At 43.3% G+C, this 17,735-nt stretch overlaps 1 protein-coding gene across 2 annotated transcripts; it reads left to right on the top strand.

Moving 5' to 3' along the window:
* The first annotated feature begins 28 nt into the window (after positions 1 to 28).
* On the top strand, positions 29 to 12,605 carry rbbp5 (retinoblastoma binding protein 5). Of its 2 annotated transcripts, none has more exons than XM_010880896.4 (14): positions 29 to 460; positions 1,383 to 1,408; positions 1,940 to 2,112; positions 3,373 to 3,513; positions 3,612 to 3,774; positions 4,939 to 5,048; positions 5,795 to 5,914; positions 6,012 to 6,165; positions 6,317 to 6,388; positions 6,601 to 6,718; positions 6,817 to 6,886; positions 7,044 to 7,288; positions 7,987 to 8,199; positions 11,890 to 12,605. In XM_010880896.4, the coding sequence occupies exons 1-14, from the start codon at positions 442 to 444 to the stop codon at positions 11,940 to 11,942; spliced, it is 1,677 nt and encodes a 558-aa protein (XP_010879198.2). In that variant the 5' UTR covers positions 29 to 441; the 3' UTR covers positions 11,943 to 12,605. The 2 variants fall into 2 exon arrangements, with proteins under 2 accessions (XP_010879198.2, XP_010879199.1); XM_010880897.4 differs by having other exon boundaries at positions 31 to 460; positions 7,987 to 8,064.
* The last annotated feature ends 5,130 nt before the right edge of the window (positions 12,606 to 17,735 follow it).

The raw sequence follows: 17,735 nt of genomic DNA, 5'->3' as shown, positions 1-17,735 counted from the left end.
GAGCACGTTTGGTAGGCGGTATGAGCTCAATGAATGCCATGATGGCTCACAGGAGCGTAGTTCCCGGTAGTTCCGCGCAAAAAACATGGGCTCAAACGCAACTGTGTTGTCCCTTGATGTGGGTTGTTATTGCACGTACATATATTCAAAATTTGGTTAAGAAACTGAAATCATGCGAACAAAAACCAAAGAATGAACAAATTATTGGTTACCTTGCATAAGCCACCGTATTGTAAAAATTAATTAATTCATTGTGTTTTTTTTGTTTGGGCAGTTTCAGCATCACTTTGTTTGGGGTCCTTCGTTAGCTAGGCGCCAGTCGCGCTCACTGGCCAATTCTCGTTGGCAACAAGAGTTTTCTAAATAACGGCTGTTTTTTTTTGGATACTCCCGCCCGAAGACTGCATATTTTGATATTCTTGTTATTAGAATTGTTCAACGATGAATTTAGAGTTGCTCGGTAAGGATAATTGATCATTATTAATAATATGTTGGTTGCAAAAGCGTACGCAAACGAGGATACCGTAGTCAAGCAGTATTAGCATGCTAGTTAACGTTACAGATACTGGCAGAGCCAATCAACAATCCGTTGTAGTGCAGTTATGAATATAATCTTCCTTGTGGTAGCGCTAATCGTACATTTGATTTACTATAAATTGCACCGCAAGTGGAAGACAACTACTAGATGTTAGCCAATGTCAATGAATAAACGATCTGCAATAGCGTTAAATGCAACTGTGCCATATGATAGTGTAAACACAACAGTAAGTTAGCTAGCTGCTGTAACTACTCCGAATATTTGTGCAGACTGTCTGTGAATACTTCGGTGATGTTTATGTTTTAATTAAGTCAGTTCCGAAGCAAGACAGGGGTTCTCAGTGTGTTGCACTACAATTCAGACGATATTATAACCTGTGTTGTATGTGTAGCCCCTTACATTCGTATCTCTACGAGGTAACAGTGGGAGATTTGGACAGCGATTAAAGCTGGTGATGTACATTATGTCAGGTTGTGTCCCATCCATCCAACACATTAAAAATGAGTACGCTTTTTGGTTGTCTTAGTGAATACAATGCTGTAAGTTAAATTGTGGCGATTCTAGCCTTATAAAAGGATTTTGTTGCAGATGTAGCAAATCAGCAAGAATATACTATTTCAGTATTCTAAAACCGATAAGAGTTCTAGTCAAAGAGAACAGTGTGTTATTATTGATGTAAAAAGTTTAAACTTTTAGTCATTTTTGGGGGATTTCCCATAACAGCAGATGCATAGGTTTTTAAAAATACATACATGTTCCAGTTTTGTGATCTATAAATAAGAATGTCCAGCCTGTGGCTTTATATCACATGAAATGCTAACCATTGTCTTAATTCTTATTTTAGAGTCATTCGGGCAGAACTATCCAGAGGTAAGCCCTTCTTGCTCAAAACTTACCCACCTGTCAACGGATTCTCCTTCTTCATTCACTGTGAATGGTTATGCGAAGGCTTATTTTAGTGTTTAGAGTACAACATAGCCAAGCCGTGGTCAAACTAGAGCTTGTGTTTGAGATCAAGCAAATGTTAAACTAACAATGTAGAAAAACAGTTTTAACAGTTACTTGGGGATACTTCAGTGTATTTTTTTGTCATTATGAGGAATTCATTTGCCATTTTTAGTTGCTGGAAGTCTTACGTTTCCTTATTAGTTTTTAGAAATGTAAAATCAACCCGAACAAAGATCTATGTACATTCTAGAGGCATGGCTTTAAAGGCAGTGCTACATTTCAGAGAATGTAAGACATATTGGAAAATGTTCTTACTGTATTGTCAATGGCCTGTCTGTTTGATCACAAGCTATAGCTATGCCACAGGAAATTTGAGCGTCACTTTGCTAATTAGAACGTCGTTATGCAAATCTCTGTGCGGGTTCCTTGACTTATCATTGCTCTCTGTTGCAGGAGGCAGATGGCACTCTGGACTGTATCAGTATGGCTCTCACGTGCACCTTTAATCGCTGGGGAACGCTTCTGGCGGTGGGGTGCAACGACGGGCGTATCGTCATCTGGGACTTCCTGACTCGGGGCATAGCCAAGATCATCAGTGCTCACATCCATCCGGTCTGTTCACTATGGTAACCAAACACACCACCGCCACAGGAAAGGAACGCACACCTTTCAGTCAGCAAAACCGTGTCCAGACACTCGCTAGCTGGTTTGTTAGCGCCAACTATCTAGTACTGGTCCAGAACCGGATACATTCTTGAGGGCATGAATTCTATACGGTGGTCTTAGCTTGCATTTCGTGGAGCATCTTGTAAGTGCGTCTTGAAACTGGATGAAGGGACTTTTTGTGTTTCAGTAAAACCTTTCCCACACTGTTACCCCACTGGCTTCAGCCTGTTTTATTGAAACCAGACGGACAGTGTGGGTCCGTCAGGCCGCTCACTCCATGTCATGACTCACTTTCCATCCCGACACTAAATCCAACAGTAGCTGAACGCCTCAATGCCTTTCCTCCTGCTTCATTCTGCCAGAGCCGTGTGAACCAGTGTTCACAGGAGCAAGTCGTTTGGTTAACAGGGTAGGGGTGCACGATACTCAATGCCATTATCGCAGTATCACGCTGTGCTAAAATGTAGCGGAAAGTATGCGATGTTACGTTTATTTTGTGGAAGAATGGCTTAGTTGCGTTCGATTTAGAGGCCATTTGTAACCAAAATGGGATGATCATGTTGCATTGGCCAGTTGCCCTATCACATGCAGATGTCAACGCAACAGGTCCACTACGCGATCATACCCTATGGAGCATGCCACGTGACGTGTGTGCATTCTTCGACAGCGTGAGTGAGTGAGAGAACAAAAAGGACCGCAAAGTAAGAAGATGAGTGTGGCTCAGGGGAGGGCAGAAAGTATTAAGTATTAAGAAGTATTAGGTATAATGTACAGTGAGGGAAAGAATCATTTGATCCCCTGCTGATTTTGTACGTTTGCCCACTGACAAAGAAATGATCAGTCTATAATTTTAATGGTAGGTTTATTTGAACAGTGAGAGACTGCAGGACCTTAATCCCATAGAAAATCTGTGGTGGGAGCTGAAGGTTTTAGTTGACAAGCGTCAGCCTAGAAGCCTTATTGAATTGGAGAAGATCGGCAAAGGGACAAAATCCATCTTGAGATATGTGCAAACCTGGTGGCCAACTACAAGAAATGACCTCTGTGATTGCCAACATTTTCTGTGGGATTAAGGTGTGCCCAATAAACTAGCCACTGCTCGAATGGCCTTTTCTTTTCTGCTTAATCTGTCGTTTCATTCCGAAGCCCTTGTCAAGGTGTGATTGTGTGTTGATTTGTGGTTCTGAATCGGCCCTGGCGGTTTCCCTGTGTGACTGCAGTTGGAGTCGAGACGGTCACAAGCTGGTCAGTGCTTCTACTGACAACATAGTGTCCCTGTGGGACGTCCTGACGGGGGACTGTGACCAGAGGTTCCGCTTCCCCTCACCCATCCTCAAACTGCAGTACCACCCCAGACGTCTGTGAGTATATACATGTGTCTGTATGGGATTCTGGAATAACCGTCTGGACAAATTTGGAAAGCAGACATTCAGACTCTGCCTTTCACCGTGTGTTTAAGGGACAAGGTCCTGGTCTGTCCCATGAAGTCAGCCCCCGTGCTCCTCACACTGTCTGACTCCAAACACGTGGTTCTGCCTGTGGACGATGACTCTGACCTCAACGTGGTGGCGGCCTTCGACCGGCGGGGGGAGTACATCTACACTGGCAACGCCAAAGGAAAGGTCAGAGTTCACTCTGAGTAGGCATTTAGTTTTTGACCAATGTGGTTTATTTTTGTATGTGTGTGTGTGTGTATATATATATGTATGTATGTATGTATATATATTTATATATATCTCACACACACACACAGTTTGGTCTGGACGTTTTTGGACACTGACAACATTTTCATATTTTTGTCTCTGTTTGCCACCACAATGGATTTGAAATGAAACAACCGAGATGTAATATCGAAGAGCCGACTTTCAGCTTTATTTCAAGGGGTTGACAAAAGTATTGTATGAAACGTTTAGGAATTGCAACCATTTTCATACACAGTGCCCTTATTTCAGGGGCTCAAATGTAATTGGACAAATGAACACAATCATAAATAAAATGTAAATGTTTAATACTTTGTTGAGAATGCTTTACAGGCAATAACTGCTTGAAGTCTGGAACATATGGATATCACCAAAGGCTGGGTTTCCTCCTTTGTGATGCTTTGCCAGGTCTTTACTGCAGCTGTCTTCAGTTGTTGTTTGTTCGTGGATCTTTCTGCCTTAAGCTTTGTCTTCAGCAAGTGAAATGCATGCTTGATCGGGTTGTGATCAGGTGATTGTCTCGGCCATTGCAGAATATTCAAGTCAATGTCCATCTGTAAAGTGAAGCGCCGTCCAATCAACTTCGCAGAATTTGGCATAATCTATGCAGACAATATATCCCTATACACTTCAGAATTCATCCGGCTTCTTATGTGTTCTGTCACGTCATCAACAGCTTCCAAATGCGAATGCCACACGTGGAATACGTTTCAGACCTTTTACCTGCTTAATTGAAATAATGAAATAATGAAGGAATGGCCCACACCTGTCCATGAAACAACGTTTGAGTCAATTGCCTTTGGTCCCTTGAAAAAGAGGGGGCTACAGTTTAAAGAGCTGTAATTCCTGGACCCTTCCTTTAATTTGGATATGAATTCTTTCAAATTAATGCTGAGAGCCTATACTTTATGCCTGTACAATATATTTTGGTAAGCAGCCAAAATAACAGAACTTGTCACTCTCCAATTATTTCCAGACTCTACTGTATATATATATTGTATATTGTGTGTTTGTGTGTATATATAGTTTGTATTTTGTGTGTGTATATTGGATATGAGTGCTGATTGTTCTCATGTGTCCCTGTAGATTCTGGTTCTGAACACAGACACACAGGAACTGGTGGCATCGTTTCGGGTGACCACAGGAACCAGCAACACAACAGCCATCAAGTCCATAGAGTTTGGACGCAAGGGCAGGTGGGAGGACTGATGGGGAACCGGCTGGTGTGGGTTAGGGAGGCCTGGCGAGGCGGGAGCAGGGTTGGCTGGAAAATGATGTCCAAACTGAACCAGAGTTTCATGTTATTACCTGTTTAGCCTGTTGGATACACAGTTATGTAGTGTGTTGTACTGTAGTGGATGATGATGTCAGGAAGCGTGTTTGATACACAGTTATGTAGTGTGTTGTACTGTAGTGGATGATGATGTCAGGAAGCATGTTTGATACAGGTATGTAGTGTGTTGTACTGTAGTGGATGATGATGTCAGGAAAAGCCTATTTGATACAGGTATGTAGTGTGTTGTACTGTAGTGGATGATGATGTCAGGAAGCCTATTTGATACAGTTATGTAGTGTGTTGTACTGTACTGGATGATGATGTCAGGAAGCCTATTTGATACAGGTATGTAGTGTGTTGTACTGTAGTGGATGATTATGTCAGGAAGCCTATTTGATACAGGTATGTAGTGTGTTGTACTGTAGTGGATGATTATGTCAGGAAGCCTATTTGATACAGTTATGTAGTGTGTTGTACTGTAGTGGATGATGATGTCAGGAAGCCTATTTGATACAGGTATGTAGTGTGTTGTACCGTAATGTGATCAGTGTTCTGTACGGTCAGTGCGAGGGGCTTCTGGTGCATTGTCCCAGCTCCAGCCTCTTATGGATAATATTCCCTGGTTTCCTGAAGGACTGATCATGACCCACTGCCTCTGTTGTCCAGTTGTTTTCTAATCAACACAGCCGACCGGATCATCAGGGTGTATGACGGCAGGGAGATTCTCACCTGTGGTCGGGACGGAGAACCAGAGCCCATGCAGAAACTCCAGGACCTGGTCAACAGGTGTGCACCGCAATACACAAACGCACCACAAGATCGTACCACAGCACCAATGCAGACGTTGATTAGTTTTTCCCCCGGTCCCCCCATCTCCCTGAAGGACTCCTTGGAAGCGTTGTTGTTTCTCTGGGGATGGTGAGTACATTGTAGCTGGTTCGGCCAGACAGCACGCTCTGTACATCTGGGAGAAAAGCATTGGCAACCTGGTGAAGATCCTTCATGGAACCAGAGGAGAACTACTACTGGACGTGGCTGTAAGAACCCCCCCCCATTTCAGGATGACTGCCTCTGTAAAATACTGTTTTCAATTGTCTGTGGACTCAAATAATTCACAGTAATTCAGTGATTGTGCTGATGAACTTCAACCTGCGCTTTGCTGACCTTTGATCCCTGACCTCTGAATAGTGGCACCCTGTGCGGCCGATCATCGCCTCCATCTCCAGCGGGGTGGTGTCCATCTGGGCTCAGAACCAAGTGGTGAGTGACCGGCACGGCCCGAGTTCCACACCCTGGACAGACCTCTGTGCTGTGGGCTCGGTCTTTAGATTGGTTGATTAGAGAGGCGAGGATGAAAGGCGTGTTGAAAGTCCAATGGGTTCCACCGGTTCCCAAGTGTAAAGCAAACATCTTCACTGGTGGATGTCGTGGTTGCTTAGTTCATTCGTTCCGTGCTGTGTTTTGGTGTCCAGGAAAACTGGAGTGCGTTTGCCCCAGACTTCAAGGAGCTGGATGAGAATGTGGAATACGAGGAGAGGGAATCTGAGTTTGATATTGAAGACGAGGACAAGAGTGAACCTGAACAGACAGGTGTGCACGCACGCACGCACGCACACCCACGCATGCACACGTGGAGGCACATGGGTCCTCCTCCGGCACTAATGTGTGTGTTTATGTGCGTCTCCCAGGTGCGGATGCTGCGGAGGACGAGGAGGTGGACGTGACCTCTGTTGACCCCATTGTGGCTTTCTGCAGCAGGTGAGTTGATGATGATGAGGTAGCCATGAAGCGTGTAAGTGAGTGGGTTTTGATGACATGTGGCGCATATTTTGCACCTGCATTACATAGTTCATAGACATCTAACTGTAACCCAGTAGGACGGTTGATGATGTCTGACGTAACCATCCTTTGTTAGTGACGAGGAGCTGGAAGACTTCAAGGCCCTGCTCTACCTGCCCATCGCTCCCGAGGTGGAGGACCCTGAGGAGAATCCGTTTGGTCCCCCGCCAGACGCAGCTGGCCAGACCACCCCTGCAGAAGATGGTTCAGCCCACACAGGGGGCGGGGACAAAAAACAGCGCCAGCCGTCCTCAGAGGGCGTTCCGGCCAAGAAGAAGGCCCGTACCACCACGATTGAACTGCAGGGGGTGCCCAGTGATGGTGAGTCCAATCCTGTTGCAGCCAACTAGACTTATTTTGTTGTGTATCAAAGAAGACTCTATTTGTGCGCCCAACAAACACAAATGTACATTTGTATGTACGAGTCTCACTCACTAACAACAGGTATAAGCCTGCTATGCTGAACAAAAGTAGGCCATAGAATCGTGATTCTTTCCAGTTTTTAAGTATTCACCAGAAGGCCGTACCGCAAGCTCTGAGTGTTGCTGACTCAAATGAACCAATGAATAAGTGTACATTCATTATATTTTCATTCAGGTTAGAGTCAAACTTGCCGAGAGTACAGGTAAATCTCTTTAGGAACACAATTGTGTTAAAAGGGCAGTGTCCTGTGTAACTAAAATGTTATGCCATTAAGGCAGTACAGTCCTAAAATAGAAAGTAATTACTTATATATATTATAACATTTATAGCCTATGAGTAGTTGCATTTAATATAACATAGCAAGTTATAGATCCTGGATGACCCCAACATTAACAACCCCATATCCAGAGTCAGTATGATTTATTTTGGCCAGTTAGCCCGTCCAGGTCAGTGGCGGACATAGCCTTGTTCTCATGGGGACTGTAGAAGTGTCTCCTCTAGTCAAAGTGTCTTACCCACAAATATAGTATAATCAAAGACACACTTATCCACGAAGTAGGTGTGTATGTGACCTTTGCTTTGTGGCTCCCCTCCAGAGGTTCACCCCCTATTGGGAGTTAAGGGAGACAGCAAGTCCAAGAAGAAGACAGCGGGGAGGCCCAAAGGCTCCAAAGGTAAAGAGAAAGACTTCCCCTTCAGGCCCAAACCCTACAGGGTCTACCCTGACGGAGCGGAGGCGGGCGTGGCAGGAGGAGGAGGAGGAGGAGGAGGGATGAAGGGCAGAGCAGAGGGGGGCCTGAGCGCTGCAGGTAAGGATGTGACGTGATGCCACCTTGGAGAGCTATGCTAACCCTGCTAGCTACGACGCTTCATCAGCCGTCTGCTCACCCCCCCCCCCCCCCCCATCTCCCCCCAAGACACTGACCTTTTCACGGAGCCCCAAACCCTTACCCCCATCCCCAGGCACCCAAAACCCTTGTCCACCACAGCCCCCTCCCCCACCCACTGATTGCAACTCCGCTGATTGGGCACAGATTCTGGGACAGATTTAAAATAAAGTGGTGGTACTAATCCAGCCAAATAAAAATAATTGAAATTTTCCCCTGAATATGAGGGGCAGGAGTTAATTCTGATTCTGCCTTCCTGTTTGTTGGCTTGGTTTCCAATATGTCTGCTGGCCTGCCCAAAGGCCCAGGGCTAGCTGGCTCTCTGGACCTGACCTGTGGCTGGTTTGTCTACTTCCTGCTTGCCCTTTGACCCCCCTGCTCCACTCTGCTCCTGCCTCGCTCTTCCCTGGGCTTGTATGTGTGTTTGTATGTATGTATGTATGTATGTGTGTGTGTATGTATACGGTGGGCAGAACAAGTATTTGATACACTGCCAATTTTGCAGGTTTTCCCACTTACAAAGCATGTAGAAGTCTGTAATTTTTATCATAGGTACTCTTTAACTGTGAGTGACGGAATCCAAAAATAAATCCAGAAAATCACATTGTATGATTTTTTAGTAATTCATTTGAATTTTATTGCATGACATAAGTATTTGATACATCAGAAAAGAAGAACTTCATATTTGGTACAGAAACCTTTGTTTGCAATTACAGAGATCATATATTTCCTGTAGTTCTTGACCAGGTTTGCACACACTGCAGCAGGGATTTTGGCCCACTCCTCCATACAGACCTTCTCCAGATCCTTCAGGTTTCGGGGCTGTCGCTGGGCAATACGGACTTTCAGCTCCCTCCAAAGATTTTCTATTAGGTTCAGGTCTGGAGACTGGCTAGGCCACTCCACGACCTTGAGATGCTTCTTACGGAGCCACTCTTTAGTTGCCCTGGCTGTGTGTTTCGGGTAGTTGTCATGCTGGAAGACCCAGCCACGACCCATCTTCAATGCTCTTACTGAGGGAAGGAGGTTGTGGGCCAAGATCTCGCGATACATGGCCCCATCCATCCTCCCCTCAATACGGTGCACTCGTCCTGTCCCCTTTGCAGAAAAGCATCACCAAAGAATGATGTTTCCACCTCCATGCTTCACGGTTAGGATGATGTTCTTGGGGTTGTACTCATCCTTCTTCCTCCAAACACGGCGAGTGGAGTTTACCACATGACCTTCTCCCATTCCTCCTCTGGAACATCAGATGGTCATTGGCAAACTTCAGATGGGCCTGGACATGCGCTGACTTGAGCAGGGGGACCTTGCGTGTGCTGCAGGATTTTAATCCATGACGGCGTAGTGTGTTACTAATGGTTTTCTTTGAGACTGTGGTCCATCTTCTCTTCAGGTCATTGACCAGGTCCTGCCGTGTAGTTCTGGTCTGATCCCTCACCTTCCTCATGATCATTGATGCCCCATGAGGTGAGATCTTGCATGGAGCCCCAGACCGAGGGAGATTGACCGTCATCTTGAACTTCTTCCATTTTCTAATAATTACGCCAACAGTTGCTGCCTTCTCACCAAGCTGCTTGCCTATTGTCCTGTATCCCATCCCACCCCAGCCTTGTGCAGGTCTACAATATTATCCCTGATGTCCTCACACAGCTCTCTGGTCTTGGCCATTGTGGAGAGGTTGGAGTCTGTTTGATTGAGTGTGTGTACAGGTGTCTTTTATACAGGTAACAAGTTCAAACAGGTGCAGTTAATACAGTTAATGAGTGGAGAACAGGAGGGCTTCTTAAAGAAAAACTAACAGGTCTGTGAGAGCCGGAATTCTTACTGGTTGGTAGGTGATCAAATACTTATGTCATGCAATAAAATGCTAGTTAATTATTTAAAAATCATACAATGTGATTTTCTGGATTTTTTTTTTTCTAAGTGTACCTATGATAAAAATGACAGACCTCTACATGCTTTGTAAGTAGGAAAACCTGCAAAATCGGCAGTGTATCAAATACTTGTTCTACCCACTGTGAGTGTGTGTGGGAGTGTGTGTGGGAGTGTGTGTGAGTGGGTATATCCAGGTTTGTTTCTATGTTGGATGTGTAAAGTTTTGGAATGATGGATCGCCTTTTCTGAGATCTGTGGTTTTTGTTATGCTTCATTTTAACAACTGTCAAATCATCCTGTCAGATTGCAATGCATGAGATAAGGAAAACTGAGTTGTCGTAGGCAGTCCTAGAAGTGCTACTCTTTAATGGTCAACTCACCATGCATCGCTTTCCCTCAGGATCTTGACACCAGTGTCATTGGGCTAAATTGTATCTGTGATTCAAAAGGGAAAACATTTAAAAAAAACTAAAAAATGCTATTGAAATAATTCTGTGAAACTTTGCAAGCATTCAATTAAGGAATTTCTTCTTTTGAATCACATTGTTTTCCAGTGCACCTTCAAAAGCGCTTATGAAAAAACAAATCCCTGACATACATTAAATGCCTCTGTGTTAAGTTCAGTGTTTAATTCTTGTTGATTTTGCTGTGCTTGTTGTAAAGGAATGACATTTCATCTGGGTAAGAATGGAACCTGGGAGAAAGACTTTCCAGTAAAAGACTAAATAAACATGAACATTTCTGAAGTAAACCATAATTAACATGAACATTTCTGAAGTAAACCAAAAACTGCAGAACAAAAAATGGACCTGCATGTACAGTGGCCCTCAGAATTCAACCTCTTGGACATTTCCATATTTTATTATGTGACAACATGAAATCAAAGTGGATTTAATTAGGATTTTTTTCTACCATTGTTTATAAATTAATTACAAATAGATTGCAGAAAATAATTTTATTTACTTTATTTTATATACAAGCTATTGCAAAATTGCTCAGGCTTCATCAAGTTGGTTAATAGTAAGTTAACTCTTTCCATATATTTTCAGTTGGATTGACAGTTGTGCCATATTCTCTCCATGTCTTCATAATGGACTTTGCTGTGCTCTGGGATGTTCAGTGCCTTGGAAATGTTCTTAAACCATACCCCTGATTGGTGCTTTTGAAGAATATTTATTTTGGATTTGCTTTGAATGTTCCTTTGTTGTCGTGGTGCAGTTTTTGTAAGGAATTGTAGTAACCAACTTTGGGGCCTCCCAGATACCGGTGTATTTAACCTGAAATCATGTGGAATTCAATTAATTACCTGATTTTTCAAGACATCTGGTTGCACCACGGCTCAAATACTTATGACAAATCATTATTTTCTGTCTTATATTTGTAACTCATTTGGAACAATTAGCAAATTGTATTTTTCACTGACCTTTTTATTGTTTATCAGTAGCAAAAACCCATCTTTGATTTAATGTTGTCACAGATTACAAATTGGGGAAGGCAGTAAGGGGTGAATACTTGTGACAGACACGCCAGGTGTCGTCTGACGGTCCATCTGGCCGTTGCTGTGGAGACACCAGCATAGTGTCGTCTTCTGTACTTCTGAGTATTATCCTGTCAGTGAAAATGTGCTCATGTGGATGAAAGATCCATCTGTTGTTGTTCTGACGATTCTTGGTAGAAAACGAGTTTGTCGTGAGGCCTCTGTTCTCTGTGATGTTCTGAGTGTCTTTCCCACAGGGAGCCTTGCTTCACAGTCCTACAAACAACACGACATCGGTGGTCTCGACTGAGCCAGTGTCCCTCGCAATCTGGGGGTTTTCGGAGGAGAATGGATTGGCACCCGAATGCAGCCTGTTTTTATACTCTCCTGAACTCAGAGGCTTTGTGTGGTATCACCCAAAGGACTGTCATTATGACACCGTTATCCATGATAACTCCAAGACTCTGGTGACATCACATCCTTCTACTGCGCAGGCTGGTTAGTGTAGTGTTTTGTAACCCCATGGGTCACTTCTCTCCCTCTACTCCCTCTCGCTTCTCTCCTCACCCTCCTACCCTAACCTCTCTTATTCCCTCTCTCACTCACCTTCCCTCTCCCCTTATCTGTATCTCTCTCCTATTTCTTTCCCTCTCCATCGCTCTCTTTCTGTTGCCGTGGTTACCCGGAATCTCCTTCCTATCAAAGACCGATCATGAGACCTCATGATGTCACATATTTTGGATACCAGAAACCCATCAAGAGAGGACAGAAGCAACAGCCTGCAATAGTATAGGATAACCACTTTTGACTCTTTCTTCACGTCAATCCTCTTCTCTCTGTAGGATGACTGATGTAGAGATAGGATCCATGTCGTGTAGTGTCCGAACTGGTTCACTGCTTTTAACTCTGTTTTTGGACCTGTTTTGTGTTTTTTTTTTTTTTTATACATGTTATTAAACTGTTTTGGTTTTGGTGACAGACTTTGTGTGAATATATGGTGGTCTCCAGTCGCCTGTATAAGAATGATCCCTCACCATCTGCTTCTCTCCACCATGCATCACCAGTTAGAGCTTAGGCTGTTTAAGCACCATTTTGTAACCTGCTGTGACTTATTTGTGGCACATGATGGCGCTGCGGTAGCACCAATCCCCCAGCATAGCAGAGTCCGGTGAGATGCTGCCTGGCAAAGCTAGATGGTGATAATGAAGATTCCATTTTGTGCTTCTGCACGGTGGGATTCCATTTTGGCCTTAATATGTAGGGAGTTTGCAAACAGATTGGAGAAATATTAACTGGGAGAGAAAATAAATCACATAACATCCAATTCGTGTGATAGACCTTACCTGTGATGGCATGAAAGACCTTACCTGTGATGGTATGATAAACCCTACCTGTGATGGTATGATAAACCCTACCTGTGATGGTATGATAAACCCTACCTGTGATGGTGTGATAAACCCTACCTGTGATGGTATGATTAACCCTACCTGTGATGGTATGATAAACCCTACCTGTGATGGTATGATAAACCCTACCTGTGATGGCATGAAAGACCTTACCTGTGATGGTATGATAAACCCTACCTGTGATGGCATGAAAGACCTTACCTGTGATGGTATGATTAACCTTACCTGTGATGGCATGAAAGACCTTACCTGTGATGGCATGAAAGACCTTACCGAAAGACCTTACCTGTGATGGTATGATAAACCCTACCTGTGATGGCATGATAGACCTTACCTGTGATGGTATGATAAACCCTACCTGTGATGGCATGACAGACCTTACCTGTGATGGTATGATAAACCCTACCTGTGATGGCATGAAAGACCTTACCTGTGATGGTATGATAAACCCTACCTGTGATGGCATGAAAGACCTTACCTGTGATGGTATGATTAACCCTACCTGTGATGGCATGAAAGACCTTACCTGTGATGGTATGATAAACCCTACCTGTGATGGCATGAAAGACCTTACCGAAAGACCTTACCTGTGATGGTATGATAAACCCTACCTGTGATGGCATGACAGACCTTACCTGTGATGGTATGATAAACCCTACCTGTGATGGCATGACAGACCTTACCTGTGATGGTATGATAAACCCTACCTGTGATGGCATGAAAGACCTTACCTGGGATGGTATGATAAACCCTACCTGTGATGGTGTGATAGACCTTACCTGTGATGGTATGATAAACCCTACCTGTGATAGCATGAAAGACCTTACCTGAGATGGTATGATAAACCTTACCTGTGATGGTGTGGTAGACCTTACCTGTGATGGTGTGGTAGACGCTACCTGTGATGGTGTGATAGACCTTACCTATGATAGCGTGATCGTTCTCCTTTGATGTTGTATATGTGACTTATCCAGCAGTGAACCATCATTCATAATGTTACTGATGAAAGTGTGCCATGTAAGAAAAGTCCTAGTTTTGTCTTTCTATGAGTGTTTGTGTACATCTGGTCCCCGTCGCAGGCCGTCATGTGATGAAGAAATTAGTGGATGGACAGAAGGAGTTTCTCAGCGCTGGTTACATAAGAGAGGGCTCATTATTGGTCACGTGGTATCGCATGTTGCTGTTCTGGTCATGGGTGAAGGCTGCAGCCTAGTTTGGTCTCTGAATACACTGAAAGAAATGCTTCCTCAAGCTCCCCTGAAAACAAAATTTGAAAAAAGTACCAACAACAGAATTCCAATGTGGTGAGAAAATGTTGCTTTTAAAATGACACATTTCTGAAAACATGCAACTTAATCTAAATCGGGTGCACATTTCTTGTTATGATGAGACAATATGATTAGTAAAGCCTGAAAAGAAGAATATCAGCCTTATTCAGATTTGTTGTTGTCTGAATTTGACTGTTGCTTGTTTCCAGAGTTTTCTGTAAATCTTTTCACCCTATTGCCAGATATGACTGATATTTTCTTTTTAAAACCTATTTGTGAGGATGTTCTGCAGTGTAGGGAGAGGATGCTCCGTATAATCCAGAAAGATGTCCTAATTCATTACAAAGTAATTAACCCACAACTCAGTGTAAGCTGTAGTCTTGTCTAATGCCAGTGGTCACAGTGCCAGATAAAAATCGACACGTCTAAATCTTTGTGGCAGATTCGAACTCATGCAAGGTGTGCTACTAGTTTGTGAACACATTGGCAATTTAGCTATAGCTGATCATTGCTCTCCCCTGTTTGGGCAAGTGCACTTGCAGGTATTTTTCAATGTAAAACACACTTCCTGATGAGTAGGTTTCAAGGTCAGTCTACGATTGGAGTCCAGGGCCTGATACCAAGACCTTTTAAGTGCAGGTTTTGACCAGTTGTTCACCAAACCCCGGCGTAGTGCATGGCACAAATTACATGGAAATATCCGGTGTCATTCAAGCTATTCACTGTTGTGTGATAACTGAAACCAAACTCTTTTTGGCCTCTGAGGATTAACACAATGTTGGTGTGGTGAAAAGCTCATCTGTTGAAATCTTACAAAAAAGTTATTTTAAATTCATCCACTTTTCATCCACTGATCAATTAGGACAGATCGGCAAGGGCAACGATGTCTCTGCTCTCCACTTTATTAGTGTTGACTGAAGCAACCCGTGAGATCTTTAAGGAACCCACATACAGTGGATATAAAAAGTATATATACCCCTGTTAAAATGCCAGGTTCTTGTGATGTAAAAGAACGAGACAAAGATAAATCATGTCAGAACTTTTTCCACCTTTAATGTGACCTATAGCATGAACAATTCAATTAAAAAACAAACTGAAATCTTTGAGGGGGAAAAATAAAAACCACACAATAACCTGGTTGCATACAATGGGGATACAAGTATTTGATATACTGCCGATTTTGCAGGTTTTCCTACTTAAAGCATGTAGAGGTCTGTCATTTTTTATCATAGAGACAGAATCTAAAACAAAAATCCAGAAAATCACATTGTATGATTTTTAAGTAATTAATTACCATTTTATTGCTGTCTTCAGATCACCCCAACAATGATAAATTGGTTTCAGGTCTGGGCTCCTGCTGGGCCATTCCAAAACATTAATCTTCTGGTGAAGCCATGCTTTTGTGGATTTGGATATGTGCTTTGGGTCGTTATCGTGCTGAAAGGTGAACTTCATCTTCAGCTTTCCAATGGACGTCTGAAGGTTTTGTGCCGAGATTGACTGGTATTTGGTACTGTTCATAATTCCCTCCACCCTGACGAAGGCACCGGTTCCAGCTGAAGAAAAACAGCCCCAAAGCATGATGCTGCCACCACCATGCATCACTGTGTGTATGGTGTTCTTTGAGTGATGTACAGTGTTGTTTTTGCACCAAACATACCTTTTGGAAGTATGGGCAAAAAGTTCAACCTTGGTTTCATCAGACCATGACACATTTTCCCATGTGATTTTTTGGGGGACTTGATGTTTGTGTTTGCAAACTTCACCCTAGCCCATTCATATGAAGAATACGGGAGATGGTTGTCAATCAATCAATCAAATTTATTTATAAAGCCCTTTTTACAACAGCAGTTGTCACAAAGTGCTTTACAGAGACACCCGGCCTTAAACCCCAAGGAGCAAACAACAGTAGTGTTGAATTTCAGTGGCTAGGAAAAACTCCCTAAGAAGGTTGTCACATGTAGCACACAGCCAGTACTTGCCAGAAATTCTTGCAGTTCCTTTAATGTTGCTGCAGGCCTCTTGGAAGCCTACCTGACAAGTTTTCTTCTCGTCTTTTCATAAATTTTGGAGGGACGTCCAGTTCTTGGTAATGTCTCTGTTGTGCCATATTTTCTCCACTTGATGATGACTGTCTTCACTGTTGATCCATGGTATATCTAATGCTTTGGAAATTCTTGTATACCCTTCTCCTGACTGATATCTTTCAACAATGAGATCCCTCTCATGCTTTGGAAGCTCTCTTGGGACCATGGCTTTTGCTCTGAGATGTCAGGAAAATCCTACTAGAATTGCTGCACTTTATTTGTGATTAATCAGAGTCACTTTAAATGATGGCAGGTGTGTAATGACCTCTATTTTACATGAGTTTGAATGTTTTTGGTTAATTCTGAACACAGCCACATTCCCAGTTATAAGAGGGTGTGCACGCTTATGCAACCAGGTTATTGTAAGGTTTTTATTTTTCCTTTTTCCCCCTCGAAGATTTCAGTTTGTTTTTCAATTGAATTGACATGATTTATCTGTCTCATTCTTTTATATCACAAAAACCTGCCATTTTAACAGGGGTGTGTAGACTTTTTATATCCACTGTAGTTCCTAGAATACCCATTGCTTGTTACTGGTCGAAAGGAGCCAGTTGAGGTGGTTTGGGAATCTGGTAAGGATGCCCCCAGGACGTCTCCCTAGGGAGGTGTTCCAGGCACGTCAAGCTGGGAGGAGACCTCGGGGTAGGCCCAGGACTAGGTGGAGAGATTACATTTCGACACTGGCCTGGGAACGCCTCGGGATCCCCCAGTCAGAGCTGGCAAATGTGGCTCGGGAAAGGGAAGTTTGGGGTCCCCTGCTGGAGCTGCTGCCCCCACGACCCAATATGGATAAGCGGATAAAGATGCGATGAGATAGTTACTGGTTCATACACTGCAACAAACACATCCTCAGAAATAGATTTATTTTTTTATAACTGCTGGAAAATCTGAGAAATTATTAGTTTATGCCTTTGGTTATTGTTGAGAAACCAAATACTTGGTCCAGGCATTGCCTGATATTGCAGGATTTACATGTGACTCAACACAAATGTGAATGAATGTAGAAACTACTCTATAAAGATAGAAGTTTACATAACGGATAGAGGCCAATCCTTGAGATCTTAAAACAGTATGTGCTGCCAGCTTCGTTAAAGCAAATCTAATGAAACAAAATAGGGAAGAACCCCTTGAAAAATGCACCATCTTATGGTAGAATAAAAAAAATTTATCACAGAAAAGTTGTTAGTAGCTAAGTAAAATCTCTTTATTACAACCACATGTACATCATCATATTCAAAAAAGTATTCCCGAAAAGTGAAAAGAAGCAGAACCAGAGTTGCACAGACTGAGGGAGCAGAGGGGGGCAGGGAGGAGCAGAAAGGAGCCCGGGCCTTGGGGGAAC

Source organism: Esox lucius, chromosome 17, assembly GCF_011004845.1.
Source record: "Esox lucius isolate fEsoLuc1 chromosome 17, fEsoLuc1.pri, whole genome shotgun sequence".
In the NCBI taxonomy this organism is placed as follows: domain Eukaryota; kingdom Metazoa; phylum Chordata; class Actinopteri; order Esociformes; family Esocidae; genus Esox; species Esox lucius.
Note: the sequence above shows the minus strand (reverse complement) of the source record. Positions and strands in the feature narration are given on the sequence as shown.